The sequence below is a fragment of the Sinocyclocheilus anshuiensis genome, unplaced genomic scaffold (assembly GCF_001515605.1).
Source record: "Sinocyclocheilus anshuiensis isolate Anshui unplaced genomic scaffold, SAMN03320099.WGS_v1.1 scaffold653, whole genome shotgun sequence".
NCBI classification, from domain to species: domain Eukaryota; kingdom Metazoa; phylum Chordata; class Actinopteri; order Cypriniformes; family Cyprinidae; genus Sinocyclocheilus; species Sinocyclocheilus anshuiensis.
Window position 1 is genome coordinate 630,668 of NW_015540902.1, and position 19,918 is coordinate 650,585.

General features: G+C 38.0%; 1 protein-coding gene across 1 annotated transcript in view; it reads left to right on the top strand.

Annotated features, from left to right (window-relative positions):
* Positions 1-19,918, top strand: part of LOC107689094 (C-type mannose receptor 2-like) — a 43,796-nt gene that overhangs the window by 15,492 nt on the left and 8,386 nt on the right. The window contains exons 3-14 of the mRNA XM_016487000.1: positions 4,505-4,678; positions 4,832-4,996; positions 5,178-5,291; positions 6,281-6,424; positions 6,706-6,897; positions 7,199-7,353; positions 9,691-9,795; positions 13,028-13,143; positions 13,254-13,402; positions 13,548-13,762; positions 17,570-17,712; positions 17,950-18,037. Of these exons, the coding sequence (XP_016342486.1) occupies positions 4,505-4,678; positions 4,832-4,996; positions 5,178-5,291; positions 6,281-6,424; positions 6,706-6,897; positions 7,199-7,353; positions 9,691-9,795; positions 13,028-13,143; positions 13,254-13,402; positions 13,548-13,762; positions 17,570-17,712; positions 17,950-18,037 (1,760 nt within the window). The remainder of the gene's footprint in view (positions 1-4,504; positions 4,679-4,831; positions 4,997-5,177; positions 5,292-6,280; positions 6,425-6,705; positions 6,898-7,198; positions 7,354-9,690; positions 9,796-13,027; positions 13,144-13,253; positions 13,403-13,547; positions 13,763-17,569; positions 17,713-17,949; positions 18,038-19,918) is intronic.

Below are 19,918 nucleotides of genomic sequence, written 5' to 3' on the forward strand. Positions count from 1 at the left end.
AGTAATTTGCTTGTCCACACTAAAAGGAATTGCATCCAGTCAGCGTTTATTTGATGTTTAATATACATTGCCTTTCAAAAGTTTAGGGTGGTAAGATTTTTTAATGTTTTTGAAAAAGAAGTCTTGTATGCTCACCAAAGCTGCATTTATTTGATCAAAATACAGCAAAAACTGTAATATTGTGAAATATTACTATTTAAAATATTTGTTTTCTATTTTAATATCTTTACAATATATTTTGAATTGTAATTTATTCCTGTGATGACAAAGCTGATTTTTCAGCATCATTACTCCAGTCTTCAGTGTCACATGATCTTCAGAAATCATTCTAATATGCTGATTTGATGCTCAAGAAACATTTTGTATTATTATCAATGTTGAAAACAGTTTTGCTGTTTAATGTTTCTGTGGAAATCATGATGCATTCATTTTAGGATTATATGATGACTAGAAAGTTCAAAAGCGCTTCATTTATTTGAAATAGAAATATTTAGTAAAGTTATAAATGTCTTTACTGTCACTTTTGATCAATATAATGAGTCCTTTCTGAATAAAAGCATTCATTTCTTTAAAAAAAAAAAATTGAAATGGTAGAGTACAGTTGTAAAAAGGAATGGCTACTGGTAGCTCTTCTTCCTGGTTGTTAATTTGCCGGTTGATAACAAACCCACTACAGAGCGTCCGGTTAGAGACTTTACCACAGATGATCAGGTATGCGGGAATAACCCATTTATTGTCACCACAAACTCAGTACACTGAAGACATTTCGGTTTTCATGTTTGTGTGGTTTTCTACAAATTAAAGATAAAATAAAAATATGTAAGTACAAATAACAAATAACAGTGGTCACAATAAATATAATAACAATATTTGCACAAAGAATATATTAAATACAGTGATTAAACATTCAAATAAGAAAACAAATGTGTCATTATAAGGGAAGATGCGCTGCTAGAAATTACTAATAATGAGCAGTTGAAATCTGACACCTCTCAGTGCTGAGGACAGAGATGGAGCAGCTCTGTCTAGACTCTAGAACATTAGTGCGCATGCGCCAAAAGAGTGCTTTAACTCTCAGAAATGAGCGATACATATTAAATATATATATTAAATAAACCATATGATGATTAAATGGCAGATAGATTATGTCTTCTAAACATAACGGTAATATATGTGAGGAAACTAGTATGTAAACACACACGAACATCTTCCACGCTAGGTCGTCTTTGTCACTCGCATACATTAACTTATAAACACTCGGAGCAGTTAAACGTTCACAAACAATGCAGAAAGCAATGGATGAACAGACTGTTACTTACTTTATAGGCACGCATACAACTTTAGCAAAGATAAATCGCTACAGTACCTGCTAGCATCCGTCCGCTTTCCCGATCATTCTAACTCAGTTCAGTGGGCGGGACCGCTGACCTGCGCATCCTGCCCGGAGCGCTGATTGGCTCGCGGGGTGGATGCTGCGTCTGAGTCGACTGTAGTGTATTGCAAGGGAAACTAAGACACATGAATATAACCTGTGTGGCCTTTTTTACAATAGTACCACAACATATTTTCAAGTCTGATCAGGACGATAACCATAGATATTGAAGGGGGCTAGTCCCCCCAATAATTAGAAATCGCTAAACCCTTTTCTCAAATATTGCCAATTCGAGAGAGAGAGAGAGAGAGGCAGAGAGATGAAAGTTGCGTGTATGCGCATCTGTGCGTTTCTCTTTTTAGAGTGAGTTTACTTCAAAAACAGCGATTTTATCCTCTTGTTGCTGGAAAGGATGAACAGACTGTTACTTACTTTATAGGCACGCACACAACTTTAGCAAAGATAAATCGCTACAGTACTGCTAGCATCCGTCCGCTTTCCCGATCGTTCTAACTCAGTTCAGTGGGCGGGACCGCTGACCTGCGCATCCTGCCCGGAGCGCTGATTGGCTCGCAGGATGGATGCTGCGTCTGAGTCGACTGTAGTGTATTGCAAGGGAAACTAAGACACATGAATATAACCTGTGTGTGGCCTTTTTTACAACAGTTATATGGAGAAGAATTTTGTACCAATAAGATTGCATTGCGGGTGGGGCAAAGAAACCAAAGTCGTGTCACTTGTTTTTAATTGCTTGTCACTGTCACACATTTTTATGATGCAGTGTTATAGAAAACATAGAAATTAAAGATTGTGGAAAGAAGAAATGAGAAAAGGATTGAGAGAGGATTGATAAAAAAACAACAAAAAAAAAAACAAAGGGCAAGGAATGTCTTTTGGGCCTCAGTGATATTTAGACTAGGATTTTCCGCGTGTGGATGTTTTTGCCATGGGCAACTCTAAATTTGTCCTGATTGGATAGTGACCAAAACAGAAGCCAATTAAAAAGTCTGGCCAGTGTTTTTATACAGTGCTGAGGCCCAGTCGTCTCTCAGTCTGAGTCCCATCAGACAATCTGTCTCAGAGTGACTAATTTAGATGTGAAATCACAGTCATTCATTACTCTACAGTAGTTAAATTGGGGTTTAGTTGGTTCACAATGACTGAGGATTTTTTTGTAATCTTCCGGAAGTTTCTTTCTTGTCTAAAAGTTGTCCAAGTCCTCTCAGAAGGCAAAAAAAAATAAAAATAAATAAATATATAAAAAAACAAAAATTTTAAATACTAGGTTTATTTTATTTTTAGGTCATAACATTACTGATGGACACTGTGGTTTTAGTTACAACAGAATTTAGTTACAATAAAATTATATTTTAGTTAAAAATATTATTATATTAAATGTTATACACATTCTGAAAAGAATTTAGTGCTACTTGAAATTACTGTATTGAAATATTTGACTGAAAATGATTTTTTAATTGCATTTTTGTTTAGTATATATAGTTATTGGGGGTTTAAAAAGAACTTGCAGAAACTGTCAATGGATTCGTTAAGGAACCAGAATCATTATTAAGTGTAATGGCAACTGAACTGAAACGGAACTGTTAAACTCTTTCAGAAGCAGACACTCCACAGCACATATCCCTCCCCTCTCTTTCCTCTCACCTCTGTGTTTCGTGGTCTCTGTGAGAGTCGCTTCTGGAGTGTTCCTGACAGAAAGTTGCCATTGATATGTGCCAACACAGAGCTGTTTTTATGCTTGAGTGTGTGTGTGCGTGTGTGTGTGTGTGTGTGTGTGTGTGTGTTTGCAAGAATGAAACCGCGTAAGTTCTGAAAGTTCAGTTGAGAGTGTTTTTGGAAGTGCGTCTGTGTCCTACTTTTCCACAGCTCTGAACAGCAGCAGCGGTAGAACTGTAACACAACTGCACACCCTCTCTCCAGTCTGACATGTGCTCTCTGTTTTTCCTATATAGTTTTCTATCTTTTTGTCTTAGTATAACTCATCTGTGTTGGTGATGGTCTGACAATCTACTGTCCGCAGGAGACTTCCACAGCATTAGCTACACAGCAAGATGCAAACCTCTGATCAGCAGCAAACATAGAAAGGCAAGATTAGAGTTTGCAAAAAAGCACAAAGGTGAGCCAGTAGAATTTTGGAACAGTTTTATGGACATTAAGTGATGGGAAAGCAAAAGTGTGGAGAAAAAACGGTACTGCAAATGATCCTAAGCATAACACCTCATCTGTGAAGCATGGTGGAGGTGGGGTCATGGTGTGGGCATGCATGGCTACCTCTGGAACAGGCTCTCTCAAATTTATTAATGACTTAACGAATGATGGTGATAGCAGAATGAATGCAGAAGTGTACAAAAACATCTTGGCTACCAATGTTCAAGAAAATGCCACAAGACTCATCAGAAAGTGCTTCATATTGCAACAGGACAGTGACTCAAAACACCCTCCTAGCTCAGTCAAGGAGTTTATCAGGGCAAAGAAATGGAAGGTCTTAGATTGCCCAAGTCAGTCTCCAGATTTAAGTCCCAATACTTATGCTTAAAGGCAGAAACTCCCCAAACCAAGCAACAGTTGGCTGTATTAAAGGCTGGGAAAAGCATTCCAATGGATGAAAGCAAGAGTCTGGTGATGTCTGTGGGTGGCAGACTCACTGCTGTGATTGCATGCAAGGGATTTGCAACTAAATATTAGCTTTTAAACTTTCACAGTTGCTTTAAGTTCAATTGTCCCAAAACTTATGCTCACATCAGATTAGGGAACGAAACTCTAAAAGTGCCAACTAAATATTAGCTTTTACACTTTTACAGTTGCTTTAAATTCAATTGTTCCAATACTTATGCTCACATCAGATTAGGGAAAGAAACTCTAAAAGTGCTGTCCTTTTTATTTGGTCAAACATGAATGTATTGAAACGGCTAATAATAACATGTGACATTCTGTAGTTTTGTCTCATATTCATCTTTTAATCATATTTGCAGATGTCTTGACTAAACAATTTTGTCATTACTGTTCCAATACGGCACTGTATGTATTTATCATTATCTGTCTTCCCTGGTGGTAATCATGAATTCCTTCTGGAAGTTAGGCAGCTTGTGTTTCTCTGTCTCTTCTTCTCCATAGAAATCTACACCATCCAAGGAAACTCTCATGGCAGCCCATGTTACTTCCCCTTCCTCTACGATGGCCAGTGGTTCCACAGCTGCACCAGTGTGGGCAGGGAAGATGGCTTCCACTGGTGTGCCACTACTCATGATTACGGAAAGGACCAGCGCTGGGGCTTCTGCTCAGTAAAGAGTGAGTGAATTCGACACGTCATTCAAAGACCTGGTCTGCTAAATTCAGGACGTTCTTTTACTGTTTTAGTCTGGAAGCTGGAATGTGAGACTACTCTACATCATAGTGCACATATTCCTGCTCACTAAAATGCATCTCTCTCTCTTTCCAAAGGTACTGACTGTGAGACGTTTTGGGACATAAACCCTTTGATGGATAACTGTTACCAGTTTAACTTTCAGGCCACGCTATCTTGGAGTGAAGCACGGACCAGCTGCCAACAGCAGGGAGCGGACCTGCTCAGCATCACTAAAGTAGAGGAACAAATCTTTATTAACGGTGAGAGACGGAGGGATGTAAACATGTTTGCATTCATTACATTAAAAATGATTTGGTTTGCAAAGGGATTAAAAAGAAAGGATTCTGGTAAATGTAGAACAAACAAGACAGAATTTGCTACTCTCATTTTTTTTTTTTCAAACTCAGTGGCATGTATTTATAAAGTATGTGTGTACTGCAGGTTTGCTAACTGCGTACAGCGCCACCCTGTGGATGGGCCTGAATGATTTAGATCTCAATGGTGGCTGGCAGTGGGCTGACTCCGCCCCTCTCAAATACCTAAACTGGGAAGCAGGTGAGGCCACACCCCTTACAGCCACACCCTCATATAACCACACCCACTCCAATTTTTTAAACTTTAGCTAACTTCAACTAACGCTTCAGCTATTGAAAGCTGAATAATTCATTCTGGACAATTGAAGCATTCTGCAGTCAATATTTTCTTATAATGGCAGCTGTTTAACTTTAATCTTTATAACTGTGGGAATTTTATGTATTTATAGTTTCTTCTCATATATAGCAATGGAATTATTTCTATTGAATCAATGACCTGCAATTTTTCTTTTTGTCATTAATTCATGTCCATTTATTTATTTACACTACTGTTGAAAAGTTTTGTATCAGTAAGATTCTTTTTGGAAGAAATTAATGCTTTAAATCAGCAAACATAAATTAAATTGATTTTAAAAAGTCCCATTCGTAGGACATTTATAATGTTACAAAAGATTTCTATTTCAAATAAATGTTGTTCTGAAATTACAATTTCCACAAAAATAATAAGCAGAAAAACTGTTTTTAACATTGATAAAAGAAAGAAATTTTTAGCACCAAATCAGCATATTAGAGTGATTTCTGAAGGATCATGTGACACTGAAGACTGGAGTAATGATGCTGAAAATTCAGCTTTGCCATCACAGGGATACATTTTAAAATATATTAAAAATAGAAAACAGTTATTTTAAATTGTAGTAATATTTCACAATATTGTTGTTTTTACTGTATTTTTGAATGGTCGTGAATTTATATGTTTATTTATTTATTTACTTATTTATTCATTTATTTATTTGGCATTATTAGCCCTCTGATAATGACCAGTGATCAAAAAATAAACCAGTAATGGCCAGCAGACTGTATATTTCTTTTTGCATTTAAAACAGTATTACTTCATTGTTCTGCTGTCTTTAGTGTTCTTAGTAGTTTTTATTTTATTTGGCACAGAAGAGCTCATTTGCATTTCAATTAGGAAGGAGGTATTTTTATCCCATGGATTTGTGTGTGTTGTAGAAATGCCAAGCTATGATGAGGAGGAAAACTGTGGAGTGATCAGCACCGATGCTCAGGGTCGCTGGCACAACCGGGACTGTTCAGTGGCTCTGCCTTACATTTGCAAGAAACGACCCAATGCCACACTCGACCCCTTCACCACAGGTATGTGTGCAGTGTGTGTATGCACATTTGCGGTCTGTGGTTCACATATAAATGTACAGAGCAATGTTACCACTGCTTGCACTTATTCTTTAAATGATTAAATATGACTTGATTTATTTCAGGGGTAAACTTTGTCTGGCCCAGCCATGCAATTTGAGTATCTTGCCCCAAAACTGCATGTTTTTCCTGCATGCTGAGAAGTTTTTAGTTTGGATTCTGCTGATCTACCTGAAAGTCTGCTTTGGTCTTGAGGATCTCACCTGTGTCTGTGTGTGAAACAGACTCCTGGGCAGATGACAGGCGGTACCAGTGTAATGTAGGCTGGCAAAACTTCCAGGTGGGCTGCTATAGGCTGAACTCAGACAACCTGGACTGGAGCTCTGCCCACAAAATGTGTCAGAAGATGGAGGCTAACCTTGTTAGCATCCACACCCTCCCAGAGCTTGAATTCATCACTAAGCATATGAAGAAAGGTATACACATGCAAATGTCCATTCATAAATATACAGAAACACATTTGCTTTATCAGTATTTTTGTCTTTCTGGTAAAAAAAAAAAAAGAAACAGTTTTTTCTTTCTCGAGCATAACCCTCACTAAATTTTGTTTATTTTAAAATAATACATAAAATAATCATAATAATATAAAAGTAATTTGCCAATGGGGTAAAAGTAAACTTAATTCAATATATATTCTCTGGCAACAGGTCTTAATATTTTATACAATTTGGCACAAGCTTCATGATGTTTCAGACTCTCTATTTTCCTGTGTCTTAGATATAGAGGAGTTATGGATTGGTCTACATGATACAGCTATGCAGATGAACTTTGAATGGACAGATCACACTCCAGTCATATTCACTTACTGGCATCCATTTGAACCCAACAATTTCCGAAATGTTAATGAGGATTGTGTCACCATCTGGGGGCCTGTGAGTATATACGCATATAAATATATAGGCCTATCAAAAGTTTGGGCTCAGTACGTTTTTTTTAATAGCACTTTCTTCAGTAAGCCACACAATCATTAATTTACATGTATGCATTTAGCATACACTTTTATTCAAAGCAAAGAACTAAAGAGGTACAAAAGCAATTTATGGATCCAAACATATTCTTAATGTACAATGCCAGGTTTATTTGACAACTAGATTAGGAAACAAGCTATAGAAGAGGAGAAATGCAAAAATAACTTAAAAAAAAAAAAGATTAACATATTTATTCACAATAAATTGATCAAAAATGATAGTAAAATATTTATCATTTTAAAAATTTTCTGTTTTTCTGATTCTGTTCTTTTTGAACTTTCTATTCAGCAAAGAATCCTGAAATGAATGTATCACAGTTTCAACAAAAACTTTCCGCAACACGTTTTCAACATTGATAATAATAAGAAATGTTTCTTGAGCATCAAATCATCACATTAGAATGATTTCTGAAAGATCGTGTGACACTGAAGGCCGGAGAAATGACTGCTGAAAATTTAGCTTTGGAATAAATACATTTTAAAAATATATTAAAATAGAAAACAGTTGTGTTAAATTGTAATAATATTATACAGTATTACTGTTTCATTAAATAAACACAGATAAGCATAAGTGACATAAGCATACCCGAACCCCAAACTTTTTAAATGGTAGTGTAGAACAAGCTTAATTGCCAAAAAGAAAAATATATATAGTGTGCAAAAAATATGAAAATACATTTGATAAAAATTAGTGCTGTCAAAATTAGCACGTTTACATTTTTTCAGTTTAACACATTGAAAATATTTAACACAATTAACGCAGGCGTGGAGCTAGGGCTGGCCACCCCACTCACAACTGCTGCTTCTGTCTCTTTTTTTAAATTGAATTTGAATTGCATTTATTTAGATGAAGAACATCTTTGCGACCACATTAAACGGGAGACTTTTCAGGTGCGCACTCCAACTTCACCTCAGCGCCAGGCGCTAGTCAAAAAAAAGGTACAGGTGACAAAGGAGCTTTAGTAGAAGAACTGTGATCAGATAAGATGTTGTCAGGCCATATGTCTGACAACATCTCAAATGAAACTACGAGCATGCAATGTTGTAGTTATGTCATCAATTAAGTCATGAAGTTACCAAAAAGGCGATTAAAGCTGCCTTAAAACTGTTCATGTATGTAAGTATTTGTTATATATGCGTCACATTTAAGAACATGTCTCTGAAATACAGTGGTTTTCAAAACTGTCGTGGTCTGGAGCAGCCCCGCACTGTCTCCCTCATCTAACACACCCGATTCAACTCGTCATCTTATTAGCATCAACTTTAAGAGCTGAAGTGACTCAGAAAAGGTAAAGAGTTGTGCGAAAATACGATGCGTGTCAGATCTGCGTAATGTTCATCAGCCGCAGCTCTTAAAGCAGCCAAAATAACCTAATAACCAGCTGCTGTGATGTCTGTTAATCAAAGAACAAAAAAAAAAGAAGAAAATCTTTTGTAGCTTTAAGGATTCATCTATATTTAATTTAGAATTTAGAGTTTGGTAACTTTATTCAATTTCTGTATATTTCCTACTTGGCTGGAGGGCACAGGTAGCTAAATATGACATTTATTATAATGGGTTTATGTGAAGTTTGTTATAAGTTCACTTAAATTAGAAGTTATTTTTTGAAGGTCTAATAAATGTTAAAATTGATAGCTCTCAATTATACTGTAATGTTGAATGGCTATAGTCAATGGTTAAATATTAGGGGGAAAAACTGTTTCATAGAGACAACAGTATCGATATCAGTGATACTCACCTTCAGTCGTAAAAAAAGATGCCATTAAACAAATATTAAAAATATACTCTCTTTATGTTGTTTCTGCATTCATTTAAAGATTGAATGTGATATTATTGCAATATAAAAGTATATTTAAAAACTTTAATGTTAGGTGGGATTAATTGCGGTAAATTTCAGAAAAATGTGCTATTAAGTAGTTAATTTTTTAATCGATTGATAGCACTAATAAAAATTTATTTTGTATATAAAAATGAATATCATGGCAAAAGTATTATTTTAGGGTGAAATAGCAAGACATGTTCTTGAGAGAAAGTTATGTGAGTTTGAGTTAAAGGTACAGTGAGTTAATGCAGAATGTGTTTTGTAGCAAACCTTATCTGTATAGAACTGTCAGAATGATGTTAATGGGTATGAATCTGCTTTTCTTTATACTCGTAATTAAGATAGTGATCCTAAAAGTCTAAATTTATAGCAGCTTCATAATGATAACCCCTCATTATACAGTATGTGTGTGTTTGTAGGAGGGCCGCTGGAATGATAGCCCATGTAATTACTCGCTGCCCTCAGTCTGTAAGAAAGTGGCTCAGAAGGCTGACGACCAGATAGAGGACCACGGCTGCAAACGGGTAAAGCACTCTGGTTTTTCACTCTGTTGGCTTTCTCCTTATGATTCTCATTCCTCTTTATCATTCTTCCTTTTTCATTAGCTTTAATCCTCTAATTACCCTTCCTTGTTTTGTTCTCTGCAGCTCCTGCAGTTTTCTGTTTGTTACTTCTGTTTAGCTGGATTTCTCCCTCTACACACTTTCTGTGGCTCTCTTTCTCTCTGCATAAAGACTCTATTCACAGTCGCTGCTGTGTCATGCTGTTAAAACTCCAGATGTGGTCAGTAGACCCAGACCTGCCACAAGCATACAGTAAACAGAGGAGTCTGACTCACACACGCTAGTCTTCATAACTCATAACTGTTTGCTAACCGAGGACAAAAAGTTTGAGGTCATGGACCAAGTTACACTAACAAGCACACAGAAACGAAATATGCATACATTGGCTACATTTCATTCTCATTGCCTAATGTCTGTCATCCCTCCATCCAATTTATCCAGGTCTACAGCAGCTCTACATGAAACCGTCTTTGTTTTAAATGAGTGTGTGCGTTATTGCTGTTACCTTGCTGTAACCCTGGTAATAGGCATCTGTTAAATAAGAGCTGTGACCCTGGATGCCATCGCCTAGGTCAGAGTTCAGAGGTTACTTGTGGATACCCTAAAGCTTGTGGAAACAGTCTGTTTGACTAAGTTACTTTTTTACCTGAAGAAAACTGTTCTCACCTACGCGAAACTAGGGTGCTGTGGGTTTCCAGGGCGTTACTGTTTGGTTGTAAAATTTCTGATTTTCAGAGTTCTGATGTTTTTAGCATGTTGCTTGGGTGTTCTGGGTGGTTGCTGTCAGAGATAAGATTCAGGTCCTATAATGTAGGTCTATGCAGTTTTTTTCTGTGTGCCACCAGGCAAAAAAAAAGTAAGTCCTATAACTTATAGAAGTAATAGCACACGTTTTTTCAATAAACCACACAATTTAAGATAACACAAATAAAGGACAAGTTATGTGTCCAAATTGAATATTTAGGGTTAGGGGGTTATTGTTATCACAAATGAGACAGAATTCAAATAGGGAAAGAATAAATAGTCAAAGTAATGCACGCCTCATCAACTTCATATATGATTACAGTTCTTTCAAATACATTATATTACTTCTTTTTATTTTTCTTCACCACAATTTTCTTTCAGTTAATTCAGCCCCATTCGAACTTCATTTTGTAGATCATTTCAGCAGTTTTTGACTTACACTGATAGACTATGGAAGAAAAATGATGATAAATGTTTTGAAACAAAAAAGCAAGTTGAAATGTGCTAACTGAAAAAATGATGCATCGCATTAACAGTGCTTGCATTGGCCCTGATAATCATAAATTCTACTTACCACTTGCTCCATTTCTGCAAATCAGTTTTTGTGAATGAATGACTTGCTCTACCTGTTGGTTTGGTCTCCATCAACACCCGCTTGCAGCAGATGCAGATCATGCATCGGTACTTTACTGCTATTCCTGCAGTACCCGGATGTGCAATGCTGAATATTCTGCCAAATTTGAACCACTGGATCTGTGGAAGCGAATTTGTACAGTGAAATAAAATATTATACATCGTGTTTGTAAACAGACTGAATGCTTAAGAAGTGAATATGGATTATTGAATTTTTAATTATGAAAATATGTGTGAAATGTTTTGAATTGAAATATTCACAGCTTAAATAAACAACTGGTGAATTTTCAGCAATTTCAGAATTTCAGGTGAAATTTTTTTATTTTTTTTATTGAATTACACCATTCAAAGTTTGGGTTCAATAAGATTTTTAATACTTAAGTTAATATTTCTATTCAGCAAGTATGCATTAATTTCATCAGTAGAGATAGTAAAATATATACAGTCTAATGTTATGAAAGATTTATCTAAAATAAATGCTGTTCTTTCTATTCATCAAAGAATTATATAAAAAAATCAGTTTCCACAAAGCTATTAATGAGCACAATATGGAAAACATTGATGATAATAATAATTAATGTTTGAGTATCAAATCAGCATATTAGAATGATTTCTGAAGGATAATGTGAGACTGAAGACTGGAATAATGATGCTGAAAATTCAGCTTTGACATCACAGGAATAAATTACAGTTTAAAATATATTAAAAATTGAAAACAGTTATAAATTGTTTAAATTGTAATAATATTGCAAAATATTTAATGTTAATGTTACTGTAGTTTTGATCAGATAAATGCAGACTTGGTGAGCATAAGAGGCTTCAAGAACATTAAAAAAATCTCACTTTCAAAACAGTTATGTAGAATGAGCTTAATTTTCAAGAAAATGCTGCAAAACATAAAAATAATCATGACAAAAGTATAATTTTGTGAAATAGCCATGTTCTTGAGAGGTTTTGTGGTATTCATCCATATGTGTGTTTGAGTCAGTGTTAGGTGTTAATGCAGAGTGGATTTTTTCAGCAGACTTTATCCCTGTAGAACTGTCAGAATGATGTTAATTAATCAAAAACCTTGAACCAATACTGTATCTACATTGCATTTATTATTAATCTTCCCCCTCTTTTTTTCCTGTATTTGGATTTACAAATTTCAACAATTTTATAAGGCATTAACACTGTTCTTTTGCTGCATTGTAAGCCCCTTCTGCAGATGAAAATCTACTTTTAACAATTGAATCTTCATTTTTGGAACAGGCTGCTAAATTTGGAGTCATAGTGAGTTTGTCATTGTCAGACAATGAGAGAACACATCTGACTCTCTGTAATGTCTTAAACAGTAAAGCAGACAGCCGGCAGAGAGGTCACGTTACTGCCTCTTGCCAAGTGCTGACGTGTAGTCTAGATACATTCCTTAAAATGTGGGTGTCCGTGTGTGGATACATGTGTGTGTGTGTGCATGTTTTGTTCCTGTGATTTTTTTTTTTTTGGAGAATTATTTTCAATTAATTTAATTCATATAGGTCAAATACACCTACTGACAGAACCAGCTTTTAGACCAGCATGAATTCCTTTCTAGTCCAGACTGGTTTATGCTGGTGTTCATGCATTTAATTCGAAAATTTCCAGATTATGCCTCCCATAAATGTTTCACAGTTGTCACTGTGCATTTAACATTTAGCAAAAAAAAGAACTAGCCTAAAAAATATGCTGAACTGTTCAGAAACATTTACCAATGAATTATTTTTCAAGCAAGAATAATATAATGCATTATAACATAGCACACTTCTTTCTCTCTCCCTCTGGTGAATCTCCTCAGGGTTGGAGATGGCACAGTCCTTCCTGTTTCAAGGTTGGAGAAGAATCTCTAACCTTTAATGATGCAAAAGGAATGTGCGCTAGCAACAATGCTACACTCGTCATTATTAATAACAGGTACTGGATACAAGCCTAGCAACATGGACTGGTGTATTCTTTGTATTCAGCTTTTCCGAAATCGATGAATTATGAAGTAACTTATGAGGTGCATATGTGCTTGTTTCCAGGTTTGAGCAGGCCTTTGTGAGCAGCCTGGTGTTTGGACGATCTGACGATCAGTTCTGGCTCGGCTTGTATAATGACAACAGCACCGGCACGTTCCGCTGGATAACGGGAGAGGAGCTCACATACACCAACTGGAACAGAGATGAGCCAGGTACAGAAACACACACAATCGTGTGTATGCCATGACCATGTGTGCACCTGAATAGTTTGTGTCTATATATCATTCCCTTTATCATTTGGTGCTAAGCCGTAAAAATGCTAAAGATGAACCTGCTTTTTGTCTTGTGGTGTTGCAGCACAGATAAAGGCAGGTTGTGTGGTGATGGTAGCGGGGCAAGCCATGGGTCTGTGGGAGGTGAAGGACTGTGCCAGCGTCCACTCCAAATACATCTGCAAACAGAATCAGGACTCTCTCATACCCAGTCCTCCTGTGCCTCAGCCTACGCCCTCCCTAACAGGATCATGCCCATCGGGATGGAAAAGCACCAATAAGTTCCGCTACTGCTACAAGGTGTGTCTGTTTGTGTTGTATTGAGTTGTGCACCATTCAAAATTGAAAAGCCTTCTAAATTCCAATTTGAATTGAATTTGCAGAACTGTAATTTAAAATTTAATATATATCATTGCAAAATGAAAAAATAATATTATCCAGCTCTATATATAAAGTTGAATATATATTATTTCCAGATTTATACGCAGACATTCAGTAACACCCAGCTCATCAAAATAAATATATTATTTATATTATATCCAATTTGATCTACTTTAATCCCAGTATACAGTACTTTATATATAGCAAATCTTAAGTGCTTGTATTGTTGCAAAATGTAAATTATATTATTGCCCAGCTCTAATCTGCTGAATGTGACTAAGGCATGAAGATATTAAGATATTATAAAAATTAACATCATGACTTACTGAAAAGCTCCTTTGAAACCATGTGTATTTTTATGCTATAGTAACAATTTAAACATTTATGATTAAATATGGTGGAAATGTCACCTATAGAAAACTGAATTCATATATTTAATAATATAACTGTCACGTTGGTCTACTGTGTGGAGCACGGAGACGAAGGAGCGAAGAGTCGAGGAGTAGAATTCAAACCAATAAGCTTTAATGCCATCCAGGGAACAAGGAAAACACACGTAACACGGGTAGACATGTACAATACCAGACGCTGAACTAAAGACAGGGAACACTATTTAAACACATGACAGGATGAGGAGAGGACGAGACACACCTGGGACACCAAATCAACATAATCAGGACAGGAACAGGAAACTAACCGAATATGGGCATAGGAAGGTACATGGAAGCAAGACACACACAAAACAAGGAAACAAAGTCTGACATAACTCCCCCGTCCCGGAAGGCGCGTCCTCGCGCCACACAACATCCAACGGGGAGGGGGGGGGGCGCTCTGGAGGTCCCTCAGGACAGACATGCCGGGCGGACGGCATTACCCGTTCGCGGCGCCACGGCCGATCAGGCAGCTCGGGGTGCCATGTCGGATTAGGAGACTCGGGAGGCCATGGTGGATCAGGAGACTCGGGAGGCCATGGCAGAGCAGGGAGCACGGACAGCCATGGCGGAGCCAGGAGCTCAGGAGGCCATGGCAGAGCCGCCTCCGAGGCCGCGGCCACAGCCCCAGCCCCTGGAGCCTTACTACCCCCCCCCAAAAAAAATCCATGGGGGGACTTACGGGGCTGAACTCGGGGCCTGGAGCCCTCCCTGGGCATAACGGGGGATCAGGAGTCCTCCCTGGACTTAAAAGGGAGATCAGGAGCCCTCCCTGGGCTAAACGGGAGATCAGGAGCCCTTCCTGGGCTTAACGGGGAATCAGGAGCCCTACCTGGGCTTGACTGGGGGAATCAGGAGCCCTCCCTGGGCTTGACTGGGGGTCTGGGAAGCAATTACGAGGTGCTGGCACTGGAGGGCGCTCTGGAGGAGCAGGCACAGCAAGGCGCTTTCGAGGAGCTGGCACCGACACGTGAGCGAGCTCTGGGGCTGGAGCCGACACGGGAGCGAGCTCTGGGGCTGGCGGGCTTGTCTTCGGCGCGGCCGGCAGGCATGACAACGGCACGGCCAGCACGCTGAACTTCGGAGCGGCCGGTGAACTTGACGATGCCGTGGCCAGTGAACTGGTTCTGGCTCGGGGCAGGACGCTCTCCAGACACCGGAGGATTCCTTCCCTCCAACTTAGTCCCGTGGTGTCTGGGAGGTCCACGGGGCGATGATAGTTGGCCACGTGCCAGAACAGCGAGTTGAGGGTGGAGTCAACTAAGGCCGTAGCCGCGGCGAGCCTGCAGAACTCCCAGGAATTCTCAATGAAGGGGAGATCCAGGCGAGCTAGGGCGATGAACCGAGTGGCAATTTCCATACCGCGGGGAAAACCTGGGAAACAAAAAACTTTCACAAAAGGCAGAAAACAAACACGGGGGAATGACGCCGCTTATGTTGAGTTCACACTGCACGATTTTAGCCCGATTTTTCACTCGCCGACAAATCCCCGAAATTACATCGGCGATGACCAACAGCCAATGAGTCACCAAGATACAGGGCAGAGGGAAGTTCGGGGAGGAGTTATAGACCAGAATATCAGTATTTTAATAGATATATGAACAATTATATCATACAGAAACAAGCACAAACATTTGCTTGACCAGCCACAACATCAGCATAACAGTTACTGCAAAATTATTTACCTCCAACTCTCTTTGCAGAACACCCAATCCCTGTTCCCTGCATCTCCCTCCTGCATAATCTGTTTTTCTTTTTCTCCTTGTAGCTGGAAATCAGCTCACAGACAATTTGCGGGCTATATATATATTTTTAAAATAATTACAGTCTTGCTCGCGAGAACTCCGGTCTGACGCACGCGGGTTCTCGCGTTATTTCCTTATCACTTCTCGCGTGTGTTTTGTTGTGAAACGTAGTTTGCGGACCAGACAGAGCTGTCGGCGATTCTTCCTATTGTGAAGTCATGCAGTGTGAAACCCCCTGTCGCCGATCCATCGTGCAATGTGAACACAGCAGCAACTGAATGCTACCCCAGATAGTCACGCAGTGTGAAAATAACGGCGATCCGACGAGTTTGAAAATCGTGCAGTGAACTCGGCATTACTTCTTTGTTGAAAACACACGTAACACGGGTAGACATGTACAATACTGGACGCTGAACTAAAGACAGGGAACACTATTTAAACACATGACAGGATGAGGAGAGGACGAGACACACCTGGGATCAATGGAAATAAAACGGGGAACACCTGGAATCAAATCAACATAATCAGGACAGGAACAGGAAACTAACCAAATATGGGCATAGGAAGGTACATGGGGAGCAAAACACACACAAAACACGGAACAAAGTCTGACAGTAACATTCATTTTCTAAAACTGGTAAAAGAAAACATTTATTTTCCCGGATTGCTCTAGTTTAACATACAGTTCTGCTCAAAAGTTGACCCCTTGCAGAATCTATGAAAATGTTAATAATTTTAACAAAATAAAAAGGGTCATAAAAAAACGCATTTTATTTTTTATTTAGTACTGTCATGAATAAGCTACTTCACATAACAGATGTTTACATATAGTCCACAAAACAAAATAATCACTGATTTTTATAAAAAAAAAAAAAATCTTAATTTTTCTTAATACTCTGTGCTGTTACCTGGATGATTCATGACTGTTTTCGTGTTTTGTTATAGTTGTTCATGAGTCCCTTGTTTGTCCTGAGCAGTTTCCCACTTCAGAAACTGTTCTTCAGAAAAGAATCCTCCAGCTCCTGCACATTCTTTGGTTTTCCAGCATCTTCTGCATATTTGATTTCCAGCTGTGGCTGTATGATTTTGAGATCCATCTTTGCACTCTGAGGACAATTGAGGGACTCATGCACAACTATTACAAAAGCTTCAAACATTCACTGATGCTCAAAAAGGCAAATTATGCATTAAAAAATGTTTTTTCTTTGATGGCTGTATGAATTTTTTATTTATTTTTCATTTTTTTGACAGTAATAAAATCAGTTAAGAGAATACTTTTAATTGGCTTTACATATCAGGGAATAAAAAGTAATAATTAATGATTGGAAATTCATCACAAAATTAACAATCATAAAAGTTTTTGAGTTACAATTCAGTAAATTCTTATTCCTGTCATTCCATTTCAAATCGAGTTCAACATCATGAGTGTGTCCATTCAATTCAAGAAGTGAACATATTCTTACATTTTGAATTTTGGCCAGTCCTGGTGTGGTGTCTGTGTGTTTGCCTGTATTGGGATGTGTGGTCAGCTCATCGCTGTGCTTTTGTAGGTCTTTCATGCAGGTGCACTGGAGAAGAGATTGACTTGGATTCAAGCTCACAAGTTCTGCCAGAAACATGGAGCTCAGCTTGCCAGCTTCAGTACGCCAGAGGAAGAGACCTATGTCTTCCAGATCCTCCATGAGGCTTTCGGGTACATTTATAAAATCCAGCCCTAAAGCAACACTGTGTGTGTTTGTAATGAATCAGGGCATGATTTGTGTGAGAATTATTAAAATTTTCTTTATTCAGCAGTTTTTACTCTCAGATACCCCTAGACAGAATATTTTGAGGTTATGTTTATGTTTAAGATAAGTTAAGACTTTGAACCGGATGCTTCTTGTGGGCCTGTTAAAAGGTATAGCAGTGTCTAACAGCTCTGTTTGGGCAGGGAGGCAGAGGATCATGAGCAGCACTGGCTGTGGATCGGAATTTCCCGCAGGAATAGTGACAGTTGGACATGGGGTGATGGGTCAGCTGTGAGTTTCTTAAAATACTGTTAATTTTTATTGTATTTCATTGTACTATACCAGTGTGTATGTGAATATACTTAATATTTTAATAACATTGATGGCTATTTTAATAATAGTTCATGATGATTAATGATATTCAGTATGATTTAAGAGGAACACATTTCTGAACATTATCCATGGGCCTGTGGACATATATAAGACAAATAAATAAATAAATAAAAGTTGGAAAACACTGTACTAGATATCCATAGAGCAGGTGTTGTCAACCTTTTTGACTCCAAGGCCCCCATATTAATATTTGAAGGCCCAAAACGTATTTTAATCAATGGGCAGTCCTACTATAGTTATTATAGTTATAGTTACAGTATCTAAATTAAAAAGCAATATGATATAATAATTATAATTAAAATAATTACATTTCAGGATTCCAAAACTTAAATGTTCATAAAAAATGTAATCTATTTATTAAAAATATTAAATATATTAAAAATACAAAATTTTAGAGCTTTGCATAACTGGTACAATTTATATTCATTATAAAAATGCCTATCGAGTTCATTTTTATGACTTTTCCAGGTATAGAACTATTAAAATCAGGCTTTCTCACATATCCAGGTTTTCCAAGACCATGAGAATCCCAATTCTTCAAAGATAAAAGCAGCATTTGAATGGGTAAATCAAGATAAGGAAGATCATGATATAGTTTTTAAGGTTTTAAAGGAGACATATTATGCCACTTTTTACAATATGTAATATAAGTCTCTGGTGTCCCCAGAATGCGTCTGTGAAGTTTCAGCTCAAAATACTCCACAGATAATTTATTATATCATTTTGAAAATGCCTATTTTGAGTGGAAGCAGAAACACGCTGTTTTTCGAGCCTGGCTCTTTAAATGCAAATGAGCTGCTGCTCCCCGCCCCTTTTCCAGAATAGAGCTGTGCCATTACAGCTGGTACCTGCTAAAAAACATCTGTTTTGGTTCTGATTATGTTTATCGCGCTGAAATCATGCGTTTTAAACCATATGAGTTTAAACTTCTGATATATGGTTTTCTGAGAACACACATCCAAAGCACACGGACAGAAAGCGGCTGTCACAGCATGTGAGTACTAGGCATGGGACGATAACCGGTTTCAAGGTATACCGCGGGTTGGAAAAGTCACGGTTTCAAAACCACTACAATTTTCCGTTATACCGTTCCTGCGGTATGCGCAGTTTTTTTACGTGTCGTCAAAGACGGAAAGTGCAGGACTCCCTCATTTGTGTGCAGCGAAGAGCGTAGCGAGTCACACGACCCCTCCCCCTCCTGTTGGTGCGAGCGGAGTCACCCTGTGTGTAGGATGGCCGAAGGAGATGAATCCCTGGAACTTTTTCCCCCGTCGAAAAAGACGATGTCTGTCATATGGGAATTTTTCGAGTAACGTAGACTAACCATGTTCCGTACACAACGATGTTCCGTACAGATGACGCTTTAGCGCAGATCGCTAAATAAATACTTCCAAGTCGAACATAAAATATATATCTGTGTCCCTCTTTCACCCCCGATCAAGACAAGAGACCCACCCGCCGTTTGTTTCAGTGTTGAAATAAATACTATTTGGCTTGCTACCGAGGCAGATAACATGGCTAATTAACTAGCTAACGTCAACTAGTTTCCTCCCTCACGTTACTTCACAGAGTGAGGAATAGCAGTCTAAAGTAACGTTACGTACTGTAGCCTACTTTTCTGCGATTTAGTACAATAATTAAATTTAGCTGGTATCACGTCTATACTTTTAAGCCTACTGCCATTGTTTACATCTGTTCAAAATCACACATTAAAAAAAAAAAAAACTTTGCCACTGTTTGAGTGTTGTACGGAGAGACCGCGCGCGCGTGTGGGTGGGC